Source organism: Myzus persicae, unplaced genomic scaffold, assembly GCF_001856785.1.
Source record: "Myzus persicae strain clone G006 unplaced genomic scaffold, MPER_G0061.0, whole genome shotgun sequence".
NCBI lineage: Eukaryota > Metazoa > Arthropoda > Insecta > Hemiptera > Aphididae > Myzus > Myzus persicae.
Window position 1 is genome coordinate 798,073 of NW_019101886.1, and position 25,310 is coordinate 823,382.

At 29.1% G+C, this 25,310-nt stretch overlaps 1 protein-coding gene across 2 annotated transcripts; it reads left to right on the plus strand.

Moving 5' to 3' along the window:
- The first annotated feature begins 583 nt into the window (after positions 1-583).
- On the plus strand, positions 584-10,008 carry LOC111030660 (acetyl-coenzyme A transporter 1-like). 2 transcript variants are annotated; one of them, XM_022310276.1, is made up of 10 exons: positions 584-852; positions 2,138-2,435; positions 2,869-2,995; positions 3,230-3,389; positions 3,469-3,623; positions 4,328-4,515; positions 5,859-6,043; positions 8,702-8,831; positions 9,293-9,508; positions 9,614-10,008. In XM_022310276.1, exons 2-10 carry the CDS (start codon positions 2,220-2,222, stop codon positions 9,824-9,826), a joined length of 1,590 nt encoding a protein of 529 aa, XP_022165968.1. In that variant the 5' UTR covers positions 584-852; positions 2,138-2,219; the 3' UTR covers positions 9,827-10,008. The 2 variants fall into 2 exon arrangements, with proteins under 2 accessions (XP_022165968.1, XP_022165967.1); XM_022310275.1 differs by lacking the exon at positions 584-852 and adding an exon at positions 1,251-1,717.
- The last annotated feature ends 15,302 nt before the right edge of the window (positions 10,009-25,310 follow it).

The following is a 25,310-nucleotide window of genomic DNA, read 5'->3' on the forward strand; positions in this document are numbered from 1 at the left end:
ATACAACCTTGATAATCCTTAATTTATTTCAACTTCATACTTTAGATTCCTGATTGGTTTCAAAACGTCATGTTGAACAACATTTTTTTTCCTGTTGTTATTTTTTGGGAGTGCTCCGTAGTCAAAATACGACCATACCTATTTTAGATATAATTGGACATTATTTTTTTATTTCAATTTATATATGAGATATATTTGTTGTTAAATCTATCGAAAAAAAATGAAAAAATACCTATCAGTTTTTAACGACTTCGATTTTTCATTTGGTCGCAATTAAAAATAAAAGTTGTCCATTTATATTGTATGAATAGGAAATCGTACACGAATACGAAATATTTTAAATGCCACAGAACGATTGTTATAACTGCGATCTCAGAATAACCGAGACGAAAACCCGGGAGGAGCTCGTCTGAGACAAAATGAGTACACCTAGATTTGTATTTTTAAATCGTTATGCTTTCGAGTGTAGGTAAATATGATAGACAACGACAATATTAATGGCATAACTGTCCCATCGACTAATTACTCTTACCAGTACCAGAATTTCATTCGATCGCGGCTTATCACACGGTTAACACACTTATGAGTTACATTACGACGGTTTGCTCAAAGCAGCTGAATGTCTAGGTATAGTTCTGTAACTATAGTTTATCAGAAGTATAATATTTACGTTATTCGACACCGGTAACCTAACCAACTCGATCTCTGTGTTTCGGACTATATCGCTCATTCGCGCGGTGAATGGCGATTCAGCACCCTGGATCCACGAGTTAGTGCGAATACGTCTACAACTCATACAATAATAATATAATATTATGCGACTTTAACTATGACTTGATTTATGATGGTTATGTGAGTAATGATTTTTTTGTTTTCATGTTCATTTTATAACAGGTAATCAGTAAGTTAAATGCACTCCCAATCAATATGTTAAATATTTTTTTTTTTTGAACGCATATCTTCATGACGTACGTAATATTGCGTATAAATATTATATCGTGTCCTAACTAACTAATATGCTGTTAATAACTATAATTAGAATTGTTGTCTTCGGGCGTTAAATAATATTGAAATAAATAAATTACGGACGACCGGTGGAACACTTATTTTATAGCACATTCTCGTATTTTATGTTTGTATAATATGTAATGTTTTTTTTTTTTTTTACATAAGTTCGACTAACAAGTATCTACCCATAATATATTATTATTATTTACTATTACACTTGTAAAATTCCTTTGGACGTGCGCTTAGTATGTTGCTCATAACTCACCTCAAAGGCTTGAACATATCCAATAATTGGCTGATGTATTTTGCACATTCCTCGCAAACTTACCTCAACCTCGTGGTTCCGGTTGACTAGATGTACATATTATATAATATAATAACCATAAAACCAGTGAAAATGAAACTGGACATCATCTTAGGGCGAAGGTCGCAACCGTTAACCGATAACATTCCGTGTAGCCAGACGCTGTGGATAACTGGTTTTACCAATTTAGTATCGTTCCTACATCAAATAGGTACTGGTTATAAACCTTTCAGTCTAACGTAGGACTTTGACCGTTCATCGTCGTACATACTATTACACTTTTCTCATCCCATCTAAAGATCGCGGGAAATATTTACATCAATTGCATAATTGCCAAGATGTTGAATAAATCAAGCGATGGATGATATTATAATGTCTTAAATATTTTTTGTTATTAATTTACACGTAAGACGATGTCATTATTAAAATACTAAAATTTTTTTTTAAATATTTATCTTGATCCCTATTGAATGTAGGTAAACACGTTCATAATAGTCGTTAATAAAATTCTTACTTTATGAATAACTCAGTATTTTAGAAGATAATAATTAAAAAAAAAAATTCATAATAATTATAATATTTAATACGTTCAAGAAAATTATATTAAATTTTAAATGTTAAACCAACAATGAAAAATTAATATAACACTATATTTCCGTTGATTACTAAATTATAAGGATATTATTATTATATTTACCTATATTTAGTAGTGATTATTAAAACAAATGTATTACCATTTTGTATTTTCTTTACAATTATATAACATTTAATAGAAAATAATTATGATATGGACAAATTCAAATAAAATTGCACTTTTTTGTTTAGTACCACCAATCCGTGTTCACTAGTCAAATTTACAAATCAAATCGTTTGTTTAAGACCAAGTTCAATAATATAATTAAAAATTATGTTAAAATCAACCAAGATCAAACACAAAGATGAACCAGCTGAGGTATATGAAGTACCACTCAAATCTAAGTCAGAAAAACCAAATTTGGACGGAGATCGGTTGAATTTATTCCTATTAATAATACTATACACAATACAAGGATTTCCTATAGGTGTATCGACGGCTCTTCCATTGATTTTACAGAGTAAAAAAATGGTAACCTATGAAGATCAAGTAAGTGGATATTACTTTTATTTTTATTTTATATAAAACTTCATTATTTAGAAAAACGATTTATATACACTATGTTCACCTTAAGTAACATTATATGTATTGTAAAAAAGACAAAATTAGGTATTTTTAAAATTAGATAAAGTGAATTTATTTTTAAAATTAAAAACCTCAAAAAAATTTACTAACTTTACTTACTATCATTAACATCTGTAATGAAGAAAGGAGAAAATTGTCCGTGTGTGATGAGAATTTTCATTTTATCTACACCTAACATCTTGAATTAGGCACTATTTTTTTTGAAAATATAAAACAAATAAAATAATAACTTTGGACAAATTATTTAATTTTTAATACTACCCGTAAAATTATAAAATACGAAGGAAATTTATATTAGTCAATTAATTGTAAATTATTACTGTTTGTTTTATTTTAGGCATCATTTAGTATGGCATTATGGCCTTATAGCATTAAGCTCCTATGGGCTCCAATTATAGACGCACTCTATATAAACTCGATTGGTAGACGAAAATCCTGGCTATTACCTCTACAACTATTATTGGGTATGTAAATTAATTTTTTTTCAGCACATACCTATATAAGGTATTAGAATAATAGGCACTATATTATAGAATAACAGAGTGCCTACGATAAATTAAAACAATAGTACCTATTATGTTCTTCAATGTATGAACACAAGACATCAATACAGTACTTTAATTATGTCGGTTTACGGATTCTTCACTCTGTAGTTCTCGTAAACCCAAAACTTATCAATTATTTTTGACATCGAACAGGGATCGCATTTTTTTACATGGCCATCAATATGGATGATTGGTTGCCCGAGACAGGACGACCAAATCTTACAATGATAGTGCGAATGATCTTCGTCGTTAACTTTTTGTCCGCCACACAAGACATCGCCGTCGATGGTTGGTCGTTGACAGTGTTAAAAAAGTGAGTACCTACCGCAATGAGTACCTGTATAATTAATAATTAGAAAGTGTGCTACATTTTTGTTAATTTCTTTTTCCAGGAAAAACGTGAGTTATGCTTCAGTGTGTCCTTCTGTGGGAGTGCCTATTGGCATGTTCTCGGGTTCTGTTTGTTTTACTTTGCTGGTATCTGAGGATTTCTGTGTCAAACATTTTGGAACTACTCCCGGCGCAGGAGGAATTATGACTATGAAAAGTACGGACATAAAATCAAATTTTACACACACACATTGTTCTACACGATATTTGACTTATTTTCGTTTCGAGTAATTTGTCATTAAAGCACTTACTCAATATTTTGAGCAACAATACAGTATACGTTTATCAATTTCTTCGCGCGTACACAACTATTAAGGTTTTAATTTTTATAATTTTTATGTAGATATGATTAACAAAGTATATACATTTATATACATTTGTCGTTAATATATCAGTAACATACTTTTATATTTTGGACATTTTGTAACAGTGTTTAAAAACTATTAGTTATTTTTAATCTTTGATTGTATTGAAATTCGCTCAACAGCAAGTGTACTAATTATTACAGTATAAGTAGGTACATTACAAAGTGTAGGTATAATTATCTACAACCACGTTTTTTCACCCACTGATCTGTTTGGCATACAATTGTTCAGCCCACCAAGGAAAATTAAAATTGCGCCTATGCAGGATGGGCAACCATTTTTTCCGGTTTTTCTTTTTTAACTAGTGTTTTTTTTTTTTTTAATAGTACATTATTTTTTTTTTGATTTAATCTGAAAAATTTCTTGCTAAACAGGTATTATGCAGGCAAGTTTATTTTATGGATATTTTGAAACTGACTATGGACTATCAAATATTTTTATTAGTTTATCATCATAATAATTACAATTTTTTTTTTCTTATATTTTATTTGCTTAGGTTTTTTTAGTATTTGGGCTATCGTAATTTTGATAGTGACAGTATTCATTGGATTGTTTAAAAATGAAAAGCATATATTGGAAGATGGCCACAAAAAAATCAGCGTATTTCAGAATTATAAACTATTGTGGGACATTTTTAAGCTACCTCGTGTTAGAATATTGGCAGTAGCATTGCTGACAATAAAGGTGAATGATAATAACAGAATATACTGACAATTATTTATTTAACTTAAACTTAGTCACTGTGGTATTATAACAATAAATGTACCTATACTGAAGTGGCTAAGTATGTATCAACTTTTATTTTGAACATGAAATTTGTTTTTTTACTATTCACCTTATATACATAACCTCTAACGTTTTTTTATATTTTTATGATCCAAATAAAATATGTATACCTGAGTGAAGAGACGAGGTTATCTCTTTTGTATACAAAAACCTGTCAAAATACCATGGCCTTTTGGGAAAGGACAACTGAATCAACCACAATTGTTCACATTAATTTACAATTTTTTTTTACAATCCTGGAGACCTCAAATGTTTACAAAATATTTATTTTTGTATTTCACATAGACATTCAAAATTACTTAAAAATGCATATCGATTCCATACTATGGTTTCAAAATTGTTTTCCAGATTTCATTTTATTAATTTATAAAATATAAATATATTCCTAATAGAAATTTGGAATACCTGAGAATTAATCTTACAAGTTTATTAATACTATATATGTATGATAATTATTAAATTTATCACCAGGGTGGCAGGGCTGTGAATATAATGATTTTTTACACTTAATTTTTAATCCAAAATAAGTGAGGCACACACTTTTTAAAATATTTATTATGTATATTTTCATTTTTCAAAATTGTATATACATATTTTTTTAAAGCTAAATCGTTCATATGTGTTTGAGTTCATAAGTATTATCTAAATATTCAATTGTAATATTCTATGCATACTATTTATTATTAAATTGAAAGCTATTTTATACATGTAAACGTGAATTCATTTTATCAAATAGATTATGTATAAATTTGCATATTTTTGAAATGATTAAAATATTCTCGTTCTTTGAGTGTATAAGTGCATGCATATTTAATGTTCATAAGTCCATGGAATTCACAGCCTTGATAATAAATACAGTTGAAGAAACAGTTTCGAAATGTGAGCACTTAAAATTTAAAAACATTACGGTACTAATATAGGTAGACGCCATGACACCTGTTGATTCAACTAAAAAATGTCAGCATTTTTTTTTTTTTGGCCATATAATATTAAAATAGTTTATTGGCTATCCCAAATTAACCACATTAATAAATGTAATAGGTACAATTATAGGTGCACATTATTGTATTATAGTATTGGCATTTAAAAATGCATGTGTCTTTATCGGGAGTGTGAAGTTCAACTGTAGAGTTGAAGTTTAGTTTCACTTAAAATAAATTTCCCTATTGCAGGAGCGTATCAGTAAAAAATAGCTTCATTGTAGGCCTAATTATTTAAAACACTTTGTCTTTGTATTATAGATAGGATTCACTGCTACGGAATCTGTAACACCCCTGAAATTAATTGACTCTGGTATACCCAAGGATGACATTATGATGATTACTTCAGTAATGTATGTCATGAAATTCATTTTTCCATTATTTGTATGCAAATATGTTACGAGTTCGACACCAATGAGTTACCATCTGCAAATGACGCCCATAAGGTAAATAACTGTACTTAATTATATTATAAGTATAATCAAACATATTAGGTACATTTCAATATTGTATTATTATTGTTGAACATTAAAGCCAAGTATGATTTTTATTTTATTTTATATGAGTAAGGCACAATTGTATTATTTAAAAGTTGTAGTCAGTCATATTAAAACGTTACAAATCGTGTACCCTTGTCTCTTGCAATAATTACGGAAATAAACTAACACTATCTATCATCGCATTATCATGGATGAAAGCTAAACCTAAGTTTTATGTTAAACGACGTGTAGTGGCATAATACAATAATTTGAATAGATGGAAATGCTACGAGAGAAATACTAAGGTGCTTATCCGTGTCTTGAAGGCCTCTGAAATATTTTGAACATGATTTGCAATATTCGTTACAATAATTACACAAGGTTACTATTGCCAAGCGCTATTCTCATTCACACACGAGTTGAACCGTTTGCCCACTGAAAATCATAAAATCTTCCTGTATGAATATTATTTAAAATCTTATTAAAGACAAAAAATACCGAATGACCTAATTAATTTTAACATAATGAAACGCTCAATAAATTATACATATTTAATTATTTTAACTATAATTATAGATTATAAATTATAATAAATGATGTCAGAAAGTAAATTGCACAATATATAGCATAGGTAGTACCTATATATATTATATATAGTATTTAATAAATATTGTAATTTAAAACATATGTTAGATAAAATATTATTAGTCAAAACCCGCAGGGTTCATAAAAAATTACAAATTTTTAACACATTTTAATGCAAGGACACAATTAATTATTAAGACATGCAATTTTAATAAAAATAGATAATTAAATATAAAAAACAAACAATCATCGCGTCATATTACTGTCAAAAATAGCATATAATTGATTTTCCTTAAGACTTTAAAGTCATTCTACTATTTATGTAGATACACGGGTAGATTAATATTTCCTACAGGCAATTATTAAAGTATGAAATCTATTATACTTTATACGTAACTATGGTACATAATTAAAAAGTATCGATTTTATTATTTTATCCAGATAACCTGTACAGAAACATATTAATATGAAACTTCTTACTACAGTTGATGTAATAAATATTCAAATTAGAATTGGTGCTAAAAATGTACTAGTCCAAAATCTTCATTTAACCATTCACTTACACATATTGTGCAACATAAAAAAATTTTTTATTACAGCTTGATTTTGATCTTGTAAAGATAAAACTATAATAATTTCGTAGGTATTTATTACCAACCAAAGGTTTTAAACTTTTATGTACATGTCTGATTTTTAAATCTTCTTACTGTTCCCAAACGCGTGTGTTCTCACTGTGTGAGTGTGCCTAGCTGAATACCAATTTCGGAAATGTACGTAATAATTTATGAAACTTGAATTTTATTTGGATAATTAAACAGCTCGACCATAAACTATTAAGATGATATCGGGTTTTGATTAATAATTTTAATTATTTTATACAGGGTGTCCCTTGAGGATTTACCCATTGCAATATCTCCTGAAATAATGAAGATATCATAGTTCTGGTGAATTGAAGACAACCATTATGTATAGTTCATTTTTCTGAAAATATTGACGTTCAACATTTTACTATTCTTCTAGTTTTTAATATTTTTTTTAGTTTCGAGAAAGTTTACGAATTATTTAATACCAAAGTGGTATTAAACATGTGACTCGTGCTCGTACTGCCGGCAAACACTTTCAGTGATGCCTTCAATTTTTCTCAAAACTAGAAATAATATTAAAAATCAAGAGATTAATGAAAATAAAATGTTGAAACTTCAATATCTTCAGAAAAATGAACTCTACAAAATAACTATCTAAAATTTTTTTTTAAATAATTCAATTTAAACAAATATTTTTTTTCTTTATTACCGAAACATTAAAAATTAAAATACATTAAAACATGAAATATTTAGGGAATAATCATAATATGATAATGATGAATTTTTCCTTGTTTTTATTTTTTTTATATAGAATTATAAAATAGACCATTAATAATTTTTGTGTAATAAAAAATCATTTTTAGTTTCTAACTTTGAGAAATGATGCATTACCTTGATATCATGATTATTACAAAAAAAATTTAATAAATACAAATTTTAAAATTAGTGGGTAATTAAATGAACAGAAAATGTCAAAATGTGTTTTTTTATTGAATTGTTTTTTAAGTTCAAACTAATAATAACATGTTCCTGTTTAATAATCAATATACATAACATGTTTGGTGGCTAAGTCGATAAAAATGATGAAATAGTATAAGGACTAAGGAGTGAATGCTGCTTTACGAAAAGTGCACCTTTCACCTTTGTGTAGGCAGTTATTTTAGTTCACTGAAAGAAATTTGAATTTGTATGTTATTGACGTAGGTATTTACGATTTGTAATTTTGGAGTTTAACCTGTGAACGGGTAAAGCAATCATGACCAGAGTGCAAAGAGAACAAATAGTTTTAAGAATGAAGTTTGAGGAAACATTTTTTTTTTTAGAATACAATTGTGAAATAACCATTGTCTTAAATGTATTTACTTACACATCACTATCACTATGTATGATATTATTGTATTTTATGTTTCTAATGAGATAACGGTATAACATATTATTTTAACAAAATATTTTTCAGATTAATTTGTGGTGTAGTGTTTTCCGTGTTGGTTTATTATACACCAAGTTTAATATACGAAGATGGACCTACTATTACTATACCGTTGTATTATTATTTTATATTAGGATTGATATCTCTTGTAAACGAGGTGAGTTATTAAATTTTTATTAGTTACATAATATTACTTTAACTCTTTCAATTGAGTAATATATTAATGTTTAAAGCTATTTCTACATTGTACCTGTACTATTATTTTAATTATTATTATTTTTTTTAAATTGATTTTAACTTGAGTGATACTTTTAGCTATATTATATAAGAAGGTATATACAAATATGAATTTGAATAATACGTTCAAATCAATCATAACATTACTCCAACTTTTGAATTGTATACAGTTTCTAAAAAGAAACTGCAGTACAAGTAAAAATAACGAATGTTATAACTTATAACTTTTAAGTGAATAACATATTTTAAGATATTATTAATGTTAACAAAAAGTATAACATATGTTTGTAATAATTTGGTTTTTGACGTTAAACAGTATTTTTTTAAAATTATGAGTTATGAAAAACAAATAATAATATAATATTTTAAATTTTGTTCTAGATGTTGAGTTTATTTTTGATGCTGACGCTAATTGCATTCTTTTGTAAAATAAGCGACCCCCGTTTCGGTGGAACGTACATGACACTATATAATACATTTTACTTTTTGGGATGGTTATTACCGAATACTTTTGTTTTGAAACTGATTGACATTTTAACTTTCAGCAAGTGTACAAATAATGTTGAAAATACTTGTAACACGAAAAATTTTAGAGATGTAAGACATTCTTGAATATTATTAATGCTATAAATTGTTTATCTTTGAATACAATTTTTGAACATAAAATGTTGGGTTATCTTAATTGTTTATATTTTGTTTTAGCTATGCTTTGAGGATGGAGGAACTTGTGAAATTTATGTGGACGGATACTATGTATCAATGGCCATATGTACGGCTATTGGATTCATTTGGTACTTCACTTTTAGAAATATCTTAAAAAAGTACCAATTAGTGGACCTTTACCATTGGATGGTACATGGGAAAAACCTAAATAACGGAGAAGTAAATGAACCATGCATTTTATCTCCAGCGTGATTTCAAACAATGGCCATCCTAAATGTATGGAAATCTAAGTACATTTTGAATATTATGTAAATTAAAACATTTTTGTTTAGCAAAAAAAAAAATAAAATCATTTATGTACTTAAAAAGTATCCTTAGGCGAATGCAGAATATAATGCTGCAACATGTCAAATAAAGTTATTTTGTTTAGAAGACTTGTGATTTTTTTTTTATCGCAAACGATTGTTAAATAAACCTGTTTTTTTCTATTTTGTGTGTAGGCATTCACTATAGAAAACCTTGGTAAACGTCTTCGCAATGAGATATTTACTCATGAAAACGTCGAAAGACTGATCTAATGATAAAAAGTTGCCTATAATATACTACGATATTTTACAACTATTGATAATAACATTAATCAATATTTTTATTTAGTCACCTTGATAAGATAAACCAACTTATTATTGAGGAAATTAAAAAGAAAATACATAATTTCCTGAATATAATCTTCACAAATATGGTAAGGACTAACGAGAGTATGCAGAGTTGGCACTAAAATTTTAATGGTCAACTAGATTCTCAAATTTACTGTATAAAAAATTAGTAGTAATAACGAAATAAAGTAATAAACAATTTTTAAACATAGAACACTCTGATTATAGATAAGATGACGGTCCTTTGACGGCAAATTTTCCACTTAATTTTTTGATTTTCTGTCCACTATTCCAATACCAATAGTAATGGTCCCTATTTTATTTATAGCCTTAGTTATATAGTCGAATACGATAGCTAGGTATTTAAACTAGTGGCTAAAGGCATTACTTAACTCAGAGGTTCCCAACTTTTTTTTACGACACTCTATAGGAGTATTTCGTGTGTTTATGTTTATATTTAAAAACTTTGATGCATATAGTGTAACACTTATTGCATTAAGCCCACACGTCTTTCATAAAATATATATTTTTTTAAACTGTGAAAAGTCATTACAATTATTACTTTATATTAGAAATAATATCACGGAACCCCTGATTTGAGGCACTCTGCTGGGAACCCCTGCACTTTCACGGTGCGTATAAGTAACATTCATCCGACAGGTCCACTCAGAATCTAGGTAAAATGTAGGTATATGCTTTATTTTTTCTGCAACAATCAATAGTAGTTGAAGAAATGGTGAAAAAAACGGAGAAAAATATCAATAATTATGCAAATCGATGTTCAATTCACTAAATACCTAACTAAATAAACCATTGCAAATTGTGTATTATGCATATGAGTATATTACAAGTACAGTATGTTTGTACCTAGTTATCTAAAGGTCTTAGTAAGTATATTACATTGTAAGGACCTATATATTTATTGAGAATCAATAACCAACTATTAATGTATAGAATATAGGCATTTTATACTTATAGAATACGTTAACAAATAATAGGATGGTGGCTAATTCAGACTAAGAAATAATATGGTGATAATTTATTAAAACGTAGATCTTTTTTATAGTGTTCTATTTAATATATTATGGATAGATAGTTAATACTAAAATAATATTAAACTTAGTGTTTAATGTAGGTACGATATTGTTTAATATTTCAATTGTTTTAGGTGCACCTACTTCCAATATTTATAAGAAGCGTGTGTATAGAAACAATATTATTGAAGAGAAAAATCACCAAGACATGTGTAATACATGAATATATATTACTTCATAAGCTTGATAAAAGAGATGTGCGATGATAACTTGAGCAGACATTTTTTTCACTCTATTTAAAAAGTGGCACTACTTAAAGTCTTGAAGTGTTTCCTTAAAAATCAGTTGGAAAATTCCAGAAGAAAGTGTATATTATGTTCTAAATTAATAAGTATTCAATAGTTTGTTTCAAAATGTCATTATTGTTAGCCCGCAATTATAAAAATAACTTATTTTATTGTCATCCGATATCGCGATAGAATGTTTATAGGATCGGATAGGATCTAATAGAAAAAGCAGGTTTAATAGTAATCGCAAATGTTTATAAAATGGAAAAGTAAAAAGAGATAAATATCAGGATAAGATAAAAACATGTGTTACAACTTACAATACAAAGACATAATATTTCAAAATCTTGTTATTTTATTTATGATTGTTATTCCATTTTTAAGGAATATAAAGGTCAATACGAATAGAATTTAATGTATGTATAAATTATATAATAAATTAATGATTTGCGATATTTAAATTATAATTTAAAGATGAAAAAATAATTTAATTTGAACAAACAAAATATTTATAAACAAAAAATAATAATTGTTGGGTTAGATAGGGAAAGGGACTATACCTAACAGATTAGTGAACAATGGTGATGTTTACATACGTGATCTGAAAGCTACAAAAGAGATTTCGGCTTAAACTCGAATGTCTGTTTACTTGATGATTTATTGAACCTGCGCGGTTAATAATATTTTGTTGTTTTTAAAATATAATAATATTATGTATTGACTTCCAACGGCGATACTGTATTGAGAGGATAACATTGTAAATTAAAATAGTGCTGGTCAGTGGTCACCTCCGAGCCATCGCGGATGTGTGGAGGTGAGAGTTCTCCATATGATTTGTACACTGTTGAGTTATCGAATTGACATAAATCTAATGTTTACAAATTAAGTAAAGCTAATGCAATGTGATTAATTATAATTAATGAAAAATAGATTTTATGTATATACAAATATTTCCCTTAACGTGTCGGAATACCACTTGGTTACAGTCATGCACATAGTATTGTATGACTGTAAGGCACTATTTTTACAAACGTAGTTTTCATTTAAATATTTTTGTGATTGTCATGATGTCGGTTTTTGTTTTGCGTTTCAGATCTCGACATACTTATTGTTTTCAAGTCTTGAATATGTTTAATATACTACATGTGTTTTTTATTAAATACAGAGTTGTACCTAATATGAGAGTATTCGTGTCACCCCGAAAATCCTTTTCATAGCATCGCGAGCGGTTAGATAAACTTTAAGGTACAAACAAAAAATGCAATTTTTTTTTACAAAAATCGAAAAAAAACAACATCTTTGTGGCAATTGGTACTTATAATAAATGTTTAAACCAGACGTTAGTCATACTGTACCCATTCGCAATTACAATAGCCTATACTACATTATTTACCCGAAATACGATATATTAACTATACAAACTAATATTGACATTATTTTGCAATCTGTATTTTGTACCAAAATATACTCATTTTTTTTATCCCTATCAAGCCGATCAAACTTTTAAATTAACTCTACTTATAATTTTTATCATATTTCATCTGCCACTAAATTAAATTAAAAGATCTCAAAGTCTTAAAAATTTAAAAACATATTTTATGTATTTATAATTTGTATATTATAATATGCTATCAAACTGAATATAATAATGATATAATAATATTATTATTACTTACACTTTTTTGATAATTTAATGGTGTACAGTGTTTTTTTAAACAGTTAACACTCGATATCTATGTCAAAAAATATTAGGTACCTATACTTTTTAGTTTTTTTACATTTGAGGCAAGAAAAAATGTAGGACTTTTGTTACTGAAACCTTAATCAGCCTTAGAATTTTTATTTTTTGTATTAGGTACCTTACATATATTCATTTAATTTTAATTTTGTTATCTAAATCACAATAGTGGGAATATTTAAAGATGGGAACTTTCTTTCTGGTGATCTTTAGTGAGTATTGGTACCTAAATAATTGTTGTTAATATTCCTTTAATAAATAAACAAAAACAATGTATTAAACGTAGTACGTGCATTATAATTATTGCCGATTCACTGAAAAAAAAATATTATTAATAATACTAATTATATGAATTCTATAGCCCACCTTTTAGGTAGGTACTTATTTTTTTTATAATAATTAAAATAATATTATTTTGATAAAAAATGAAAAAAAATATTATTTAATCGATACATTATTAGTTTAACAAGTTATCATTAATTACAACAAAGTATAAGTAATGTATGCCTTTATTTAATAATAATTAAAAGCCTAGTAACTCTCGCCAACGACCATACCACGTTGAATACACCAGTTCTCGTCCGATCACTGAAGTTAAGCAACGTCGGGCGTAGTTAGTACTTGGATGGGTGACCGCTTGGGAACACTACGTGCCGTTGGCATTTTTTTATATACTTTAAATACAAACAACGGTCTTTTTTTATATATTTTATACAAAAATAATAGTTCTATAACAAAATTATAAATATAAATTGTTTTTTTCAAAATAAGTTAATTTTTTTATGCATAACAATATATTAAAAGGAAATTTAAATATTTACTTTGCAACTGTTAGAAAAGGTTAGGTAAGTGATCATTCATCGGAGTTACAACTTACTACACTATCAACTGCATATTGCACAAGGTTTTTCATGATTCTGATAACTTTTAACGTTAAGGGTAAGTAAAATCCTATTATACTTTTAGTTTTTATTTATAAAGATATTCTATAATTTAATCATTATATTGCTTTGAGTAATTTATTTTTCTATTAGTACCTAATTATACGGTATATTATAGGCCGAACCAACTTTTTCAAATATCTTGCATCAATTATAATTTATAATATAATAATTATTATAGGCAAGTCAAAATCGACTTATCGTATTTTAGTTGCTAGCATTAGGAATTTAAATTAAAATCTGTAAGAATTTTAAACTACAAATTATTAAATTATTTTCATATTTTCATGAATTTCATGAATTTTATCCAATATTAAGCTTCAAACGCTTATAAAAAAATGTTGATTCTGTATTTTGTGATATATTTCAATATCGTTCTAAAGTACAATTAATGCGGATTTGTAATTTTCTTACAGAAATCTCGTCCAATAAATATATCAGTCGATATTATGATAAACGAAAAGAAAATACATTTAGCGAAAAAAACGTTATCAAGCGTGACAATAAAAAATGTGAAAGTTATTTAATAAACTTTTTTGTATCGTGGCACATTTAAGAGGCTATTTAAATGGGTAATTCGAGCGCACTTTTAAAGAAAATTAAAACAAAATACTTTAAAATTGAAATTATACTTAATTATATTCAAATTAATTTATAGAGTACCTACGAGTGGTTTCGCGTTGTTACCACATCAGTCTGTATGTTATAGTTTATAACATAGTAATCGTGAAAATGTTGAATTGTTAGTAAAAACTTGCTTTTTGGGCACAATCCTACACGTCACAACACGATAGCGTGCATTCGACTGAACGTAATAACCATTTATTTATAATTATTGTTTGTTTGAACTCTAGTCAATTAGGCGTCTTAAATGGCCTACAGTGATGTATATACACCCACGGACTTTTCGAATTTCACTCGTAATATCGATCTTTCAACCGATTTCTTCCTCAAACGGGTAAATACCACGTTTAGCGTGCCGCGATGAATGTTTTAACCACGATCATAGTACGTACCTATTATAAAATAGGTAACCGCGATGGACGTACCTATATATTGTTATGTATATTATTAAAATATTTTCGAAAAACGTATAATTCGAGCCCTAACGTTCACATACCAGCAGCTACCTACCTACCTATATTGCATATTATCATTATAATTTTAAATAATAATATGCGCGTAAACGTTCGTTTTTATTTTACTCACATGATACCTAATAATATTATTATATACCTACACCTGCATCGTTGTAATGCTGGCCGTGAACCTAAAATAATATATTATAATACAACGTCAGCTTGTTTATACATTCGAGTCGTTTGGCGTCTAAAAACGATACTACATACAAATATACCTATAGTTAAGAAGGTGTGGTTGGGTGATATTATGAGGATTGTTGTTTTATAAAAATACACGCTCGGATATTATAGTCTCGTCTCGAGCTGTCGAAAGATTTCGTATACACATTACGAAAATGTATGTTCAAGAATTAATATGTAATAATATTATGTCCATTTTGTCAAAGTTTTCCTGACATTAAACCATCTAAACTTGGCCTAAGTTACTTAGGTTTATAATATATTTGTGTTTTTGACATCTGTATATAATTTATATCGGATACGGGATAAGATTGATACTATAGTAAGCTTACTAAATGTTCATTATATAATAATTATGTTACACATACCCAACAGTTAAACAATATTATTACTATACAAAATAAATTACATTTATAATTATAATAAAGTTAATAAGCTAATTCAAAAAGTCGAATAATATTATATTAATGTACCTGTACAGCACTATATTAATATATTATAGTACCTATATTACCGAGAATACTAACGCACATAACATTCAACATATTATGTATACTATTGTCGCATAAATATGAGAGGCAACATATTGTTTCATCCACCTATAGTGAAATCCCGCCAAATTATTTTCATGTCACTAACGTTCAAGACAATAGAAGATGGAAAATGTTTTGACCTTTTCACAAAGTGAATAAAATTGATTTTATCCATATTCTTGTAATCTGTTATTTAAGAATTATTTTTATCAGAACATCTATAACAATAATAATTAATATTATAGACATTTATATTTTTTTAACTTTTTGACACATAATACTTACTGTAATCTTAACTCTGATTTTAGTATACTATAACAAGGAGCAAATATTAGGTATTTCATGAGAAGCTACACCTTTTTTTAGCTATGAAGTCCAAAATCCCTTTTGATCAAGAAAAGCAGATTATAAAATAATTCTAGAGACTGAAGCAACTGAAAATAATATGCAAATACTTAACTATAGGTAAGTACATAATTCAATACAATTAACTATTATAGGTAATGGCTAACAAATATCTTGGATGAAATGTATAGCGATCAATTATTACCTATTATATTAGTACTTTGAAGTTTGAACAAATTTTGTTTTGATTTTATATATTTCTACCACACAATTACTCAACAACTAGATACTCAGATAACTTAATAAAAACCTTGATTACCATGTTGTTATAAAATATAAATATAAATTTATTTTAGAATGAAAATAATATTGGTAACATGTATTAAAATATAAAATTAGAATAATATAAAATTATAACCAGTTTAATAGTATTAATTTTATAATTGTCTTCCTTAGTACTGAGTAGGTATTTTAAATATTTATTTGTCAAATACATTTAGAAACAAAGCAATTTTAGTGTTGAACAAATAAATTCTAGAAAATAGATAAAAATTAAGAAATGTTTTTTATCCATTTGACTAAAAGGTAAAATATTTTTCCATATTGTATGGTAAAATGCTATTTTTACCATGTTATGAAATGAGCGATTTCACTAAGTCGATTCGGCACAACTACGATGAATGATGATGCGCGAAGTTAAATTTAATTCGTGTAATGTGATGACCGTGGTAACAATTAATTAGACTATAATATTATTTCACTCGACAACTCGGGCAACTACAATCGGCACTTTTGATTACCTATTGAGTATTGATCATATTAAAATGATATCGAATAATCAACCTTTCTTTTTTAAGTTAATTAAAATTATTCATTGAAATAATAGGTATGTTAATGTTATTTACATAATAATCGTTTTTAATTATCTTAATTATAAAATGTTACAATGAGTTACAAGAGTTACATTCGATAAAACTGTCGGTGAAAACAAAATAACAATAAAATGTGAAAAAAAATGCACGAAAACAAACCTAGATCAAAAACGGTACCATCACATAATTACACACCGTGTAATATTATGCACAATTATTATAATATAGTATTAGTGAGTATAATTGTGGTCAATGGTTTTAGAATGAAATTAAAAACTCACATAGGTCTTATATATAGGTAAGTTCGTTTTCGAGCACAAATAATAATTATTAAAGCACTCTACAGCAATACATTAACAACGATAGTAATTATTTACATATTATAGTCGAGTCTAAAAGAATTATTTTATCATTTGCTTTTCGTACGGCGACGGTTCTGTAATTTAATTATTTTTTCTTCCTCTCTCTCGCACACTGTTCGTATTCCGTTACCTTAGTGAAATTAACGAAACTCTCATTGGACATAGTTGCAACATTAACTTCTACAACATAGTCATCGTACTTTTATATACGGTATATTTTACTGCAGACTACAGAGTGTTAAAATATTATTAAAATTATATTATCGCTCAAATAGAGCCATTTTATGTATATATAATCATTTTTCGAGGTTTAAAAATTTCGACTGTTTTCGGATCATGTTGCGTTGAGGATAAGACCTTGTACCTAATGAAAAGCGCTTAGGTACTGCATACAAACTCCGTTTTACTGCAGTGTGTACAGTCATTTTCATTAAAATAATAATGTTTTCGAGCATAAAAGTAGTACGCATAGGCTATAGTCAACAAACATAACATGTTCCTCTCTTTTTCTCCACGTGTGACGTTCAGGCGTTGAGGAAAAACCAGGGCACCGAGAACTCGAAATGACGTCAACCTCAATGATCGCGTGTACCTTTTTTGCAATTCATACTATAGTTTGTAATAAATAATTAACAATTGTAACAATTGTTTCGGTCGGTATTTTTAAACCTAAACAATCGGACGCGAGATGCAAATAAGTCAACTTTTCAATGAGATAACGGGACTTGTGGGGGAAACATGCAATATAGTCGCGACAGAGATCATTTACGAAATGATGTACGTCGATGATCAATTCGAAACGGGTAGTACTTCATTTTTTCATTTTGTTCCGAAGACCATCGGAAAATGAAACTACCCATGTATAAATCGGTAGGTATAATATTAAGCCGACATCAGTGAGGATTTGTTGTTTATAGTTGGTATTCAGTTTATTCTACGAGTGGACTTATATTGCTATGTATAACAAAGAGTCATCTCTGCGGATATAATAATACATAATCAGTAGATCTCGGCCATAGGCTTTTTATCGTGACTAGCTCGAAGTTGTGGGCACCTACTCCATAATAATAATAATAATACCTAATATTAGGAATTATTATTACTATGACGACGTTGACACACGAAAAGACTTCCTCCTCCTCCGCACGATTCCCCAAACTCGTCGGAAACGAAGGAGAAAAAGATAGGTACGATGAAAGTCGAAATATTCAAACGCCGTGCATTGACGATATTGTTATTTTTATAATATTATTATTATTGTGGATTGATCACGGCAACCGGTTGTCCGGCGCTGAGGTTAAGGAGCGATAAATATCCGTCCGGGCTCATAATAATATTTTATATTATACTCATTGGAGGGTACCTTTGCATTATTATATAATGTTATTATTATGGTCGACGACGTGTGTGTGTGTGTGTGTGTGTGCGTGTGTGTGCGTGTGTGTGTGTGTGTGTGTGTGTGTATGTGTGTGTTTGTGTGTGCGATCGACTATTGCTTTCAAAAATGATACACGTCCAACGCGCGTGTGTTATTACTATTATTATTATAAATGTTATTTTTTTTTTTCATTCTCCACACGATGCGTAATATTAATATTATATTATTTATTTCCGTCGGCTACCGTCGTCGTTGTCGGGTAAAAGTGCAGCGAAAATTTCTCTCCGCCGCCCATAGACAACTCGATGATGCAGACGCTGCGGGACGATAATATCGTCAAACTGCATAGGTACCTATATCCCGACCTACCTAGGTATATCATTACAACTGTCGGTCGGCAGTGCGTGTGAGATTTCCAATAAACCGTGCTCTACGGCCAATAGTGTAATATATTATGTGTGTTATGGGCACCTACCTAACCGTCCTAACCCGATAAGGACCGGCCGAATGCCAATTCGATCGTTTTTGCCAATAAAACGGGGAAACGCGTTAGCATTACTCGCAGCGTTTACGTAATCCACGTGGACGACGAAAAAGCGACCCGTAGCCGTCGAAAGTAAAAATATATAATATAGGATAGGAGGTAGGTTCGCGCCGGAAGACGTGAAAGATTTTAAGTGCACACACGCGAAATGTGTATTTATAGCATAAACATTATACCTATGTAATAAGTAATAACTATGTGTAAGTAGTGTATTATATATATTATACATGTTTTCATATTATCAACACCGAAGATCGCAGCAGTTTTCGATGGGAAACGATTCTTTGAAAAAAAAAGAATATGTCTACGGTAAGAGATTTCACTAAAAGTATATAATAATAGGTATAAGTACCTATTATATAAATTTGGGGGATAATAGGGCATGATGTCCGCGGTATAATATCACGTAAAATTCAACCAATCGATAATTGTTAAATTATTAACGATCATCGATAATGTTTCAATAATATCATTAAATCCTATATGCACATTTAGATGTAATAACATTGATTATAAATATTAAATAATGATAATATGACGTGTGTAGGTATGTAATTTTTGCACGACTGAAATATTAATATGCATCTAAGTACTATGCGTAATAATATGTAACCAATGGCGTCTTCACTTTTTAAGACAAAATTAGTTGTATAGGTATATAATAATAATACCCACTGCACAACCGCGTATACCGTGGCATGTAAAACGGTTAAATAATTAGGTATGTGACATAACGACGTGCATAGTGTACACCGTTCACGGTAGTTTGCTCGTACATATAGTGTTTTTCGTAAACGAACATTATATTAAACACGCGTATAAAATGTATATCATATCGTTTAATTGCCAGTGAGCAAATAATTCAAATGACCTTAAAAATGCCCACATTTGCATATTCCAATGTCCGTTTGCGAGCCTAACTACCGTTATTGCAACGAGCTTGCACATAACAATATACACCTCATATTTTATACTATTATTATTATTAGTAAATTCGTCTAGAACGTGATCAAACACGAAAACATAATTCAATATTTTTCACTCGTAAGTTCAATGTGTGTACAATGCCGACCAACGATCAATATTGCATATTATTATATTGTTTTAATTATTATCAAACACGTGCTCAATAATATTATAATATTGTACAACAGTGATTCTCAACTTTTTTTTACGACGACACCCTATTTTAGATTCATACAAAAGGCGATACACTTAAAATAATACATGTATTTTTTAAAAAGTGACAATTATCAGCATGGTATTATATTGTTTTTCTCATCTATGGTTTTCACCCATCACGTCATAATTAGACAATAATGACACAGTGGAGTAGTCAGGATAGAATAATGGAGAATAATGCATTTACATAGAGTTGGTTTAACTATGGTCTCCCATAAGTTTAGCATACTGATGTCGAGATTTAATTTTAGGTTTCGGCTATATACATTTGTATTCGCAGTAACTTTTATAGAGCATAGAAATAATTTTTTTATCGCGACACATCGGTTGAAAATCATTATAATATTAAACAGGAATTTTCTTATTTTCGCTATCCACACTGAAGTTGTACACAACAGTATTGACCACTATAAGTCACCAATTCATATATTATAAATAATAATACGTGTGCAAAAGTATAAAGAAATACGTATTGTAAAAAATGACTTCAAGAGGGCTTGAAATCAGAAAGTCAATAGACGTTAAACGAAACGACTGAGTGTAATAAAATTATGATTCACTGCGTAAAGCATTTCTACGAATAACAATAACAATTATCGAGCGGGTACCTATATAATAATATGTAATATTATTACACGTTGTGGCAACGGAGAAAGGGTGTTTTCGATTTCCGAAGTCTACAGCGGACATGTGTTATATATATTATACCTATATAGTTGCACGTGTCGATATTACGCAAACTAAATGTTATTATGTATTTGTGTGATGGTTTAATTTTCGAAAAAATGTTCAACTCTCGCCGTTGCTGCCTGCTGATGAATAACAAATCCGTCCAAATGATGTATGATCTAGGGTAAATTTCGGATATTTCGCCCGAATGAAAGCCGCCCTAAAATAATATGTAGCAATATCATGGCGGCACCTATGACGGACTGGATCGTAGACTTTGAACGGGTTTATCGCGTGTATTGTGCATAAATAACGGACGGATCGGTGTTTTTTTTTTTCACCGCGGTATTTTAGTTTAATAACTGTTCACACGCTGTATGATATTATTACATTATTGCACTCGGAATGAACGACGAACGTTTAAACCGAGCCGTGACATTAGTCATTACCTAGGTACCTACTCATTACAGTACGTACTTGGTAACCATATAGGACGGTGCGCGTGTGTGTGTGGTTGGAACGCAGAGGATGTACTACTAGGCATGTATGATACGCTGCAGTGCAAGGTCATATAATGGGTCGGAAAAGTGTTTCGAGTATAATTCATAAAACAGAGTCATTATAATAAAGCGTCGACTACACGCCATCAGTGCGAGTGTGTGTGTTTTTCGCAAAGACAAAAAAAAAACGGTTATTCTTTTCTGTTTTTTTTTTTTTTGTATTATTCTTGCGTTTCGCGTTTGCACGTCTTGTTCAGACTGCTCTGTCGCGCCGTCCGTGCGAAAATCTGACGAATGCTTTTGAAGTTTTAACGGTACCATCATACCGTTTGACGAGGAGAACTTCTCTTGAAGTAGGCGTTCACTGCACCCGTCATCATTATTGCGATTACTACCTATTTGTTAGTGCCTACGCATTAGACGTACAACTATATAAGTCCAATCGTGGTATACAGGGTGATTCAACAAGCATGCTCACCCCCTTTTTTTCAATAGTGCAATAATTGTTCAAACCCTGATTTTTAGAGTTTTTAAATATTATACTTAAAATCCTTGAACATAAATAATTTGTAAAAATGGCTCAAGTATAATAAATGACAGTTCCAATATTACGTCTATTTTATATTTTTGTTAAGCCATTTTTAAGGACTATTATTCTTAGTACTAACATTTTAATAAGTAAGAAATTACGTATTCGAGTTTTGAGTTCAATTCATCAGAATTTTCAAAAAAATGATCCACTAAATAATTTACAATAAAAAAGGGGGACTCTCATTTGAAAATCAGAAGATTGCATTGCCAATTATTATGTTCCATTATAAATTGTGATAAGTATTAACTTGTACCTATTATAGTATTTTAATAACCGATTTACTATATTGTTAAGAATAGATTATTATAAACACAACTCAAACACTTTTTTAATCAGAATGACGATTGACGACAAGGGTCACACTTGTCTAGGAAATTAAAATATCAATATTTCATTTTTCTACGGTTATTCGTTTTTGAAACAAAATCTATTTAATTGAAAACTGGTTTCGCGTAAATATTCCAGTTTCATCGTAATATTTTTAAATGGTTTTTCATGATTATTTTAAAAATAACTGTTAATTTTCAGTTTACATTACACCAGATAAAATTTTTTAAATTATAGATCATCGGGGAGACGGAGATTTTGTTGTACCACATAAAAAAGCACATAAAAAAGCGCATTATTGTAAAATCAATATTGCATTCATCCCTCTGCTTATAATCTAAAATATAATATTATAATATCTATTGCTACTTTTTTCACACAACGCGAAATGATCTGTCACGTTTCAAATTGGCTCACGTCCTACATAATAATAATAATACGCACGCCATCGTTAGAGGAAGGCACTATATGTATAAAATATAATTTTTTTCTGTCGACCGTTTTATTTGCACAGCATACTGCACAATAAGTATACGCGTTCATATATTATAATAGTAAATAGTCGTACAGGGTGTAACAGAAACAACTCGAATTGACTTACTACATGACTTATAAGTTTAGAAAGTTATTGTATTTAATTATCTTGATTACACATTTATAATTAACATTTTTTGTTTTTGGAACAAAAGTTGCATTATATACACGGTCGGTTAATTATACGTATTTTGTCAGTTATTCTTGTTACACCCTGTGTAAAGTACCCATATATTATTCTTTCCCTCGAATATACAACCCTATGCAGTATAATACCTTTAGTAAGTCTGTCCTCCAAATGCTATACGCGTTTGTAAGAAATTTCGCGCACCCCCCCGAACGGCAAACAAACGAACATTTTTATATGCGTGTCTGTATAGTGCCTGCGGTATAATAGTTATATGGTTTACATAGGTATAGGCACGTAAGACGTTTATATGTGCGTTTAGGCTGAACAATGGGGCTTTGACAAAAGGGGCACCCACCAATAGACTAAAAAGGCTGCCCCCTGTGCTTGCACATGTTGCTGTTATTATTTATACATATATGTATATATATATATATTTACGTGATCGTAAAGCTATTCGTATTTGCAATAATATACTCTCGAATAAAATATTTGTAACCGTTCAAACGAGTTGTTTTTTTCTTTCTATCGTACATAAATCGATAGAAATATACTGAGAAAATATAATATTAGGTACCTATGAACACATAACATGCCTATCATATTATGATATTTTATATGGTGGTTTTATATCATGCGCCAATTAGTTCTTAGGATGAATTATTCAGATTGCGAATAGAAAATAAATCGTCAACTAAATAATATGTGTTACGTATTTTTCATGCATATAATATTATTATGTATGGCGGTACCTGTACTATATTTGTACATTATTTTCAATTTACTTTATTTTATTTCATTTTACTTTTATTATGGGTGGTATAATCGCTGTAAATCTTAATCTTTATCGTGTTAAATCTATCAACAGTATAACGGAGTGTGATTAAAACGGTTTAAATGAAACTTTACGACAGTCCTTGTACGCGCCTAAGCAGGTTATATTATACACCATAATATTTTATCAATCTTTTATGAGTAAATATATTTATGTTTACAGAAAATTTCCTTTTTTGGACTTTTCGTTACATCAATTCTAAAAAAAACCTTTTGGCAGTGCATTAAATAGGTAGACACCTACAATTTGTATTCGATTGAGTATCGGTCGTAAACACTACTATATTGCGGCTGGTACCTGCAGTGTTTTTTAAACGAAAATAAAAAGTAAACGTAGAAAAAAATATGGAAATTGTACCGAGCACAAGAAAGTAGTGTAATAATAATTTATCGATTTATTGATACAATATTTGTATAATGTGTGTACAGTACATAATAATATTATAATAGGTATTACGTTTACGATGTTAAAAAAACCTTTCATTATAATTCAAGTGTGCATATCTCTTTAAAAATTTATACCTTTACAAATGACCTACGGGACTTTTAGTGCATATTCGACCGTAGTTGTTGTATATAGTCTATTCGTTTGTGTTATACACTCGTATATACATAATATATAAATTATATATTATATTATGTACAAAACGGTTATACATACGCACCTGTCGGAATGAATATAATATGTATATATAAATTGCGCATAATATATGTCTCTAACTATCTTTCTCTCTTTCTCCGCGTTTCTGCGTTGTAATTACACGTCGTTGAACGGTATCGCACGTCACGGAGAAAGGACGAATTATTGTTGTTGTTGTTGTTGTTGTTGTTGTTATTCTACCTATACCTAACCTACCTACCTACCTATCTACCGATATATATATAAATAATATAATATAACTTGCACATGATAATATTGTGTACCCTGCCTATATACATTGACCGCACGATGCAAACCGTGC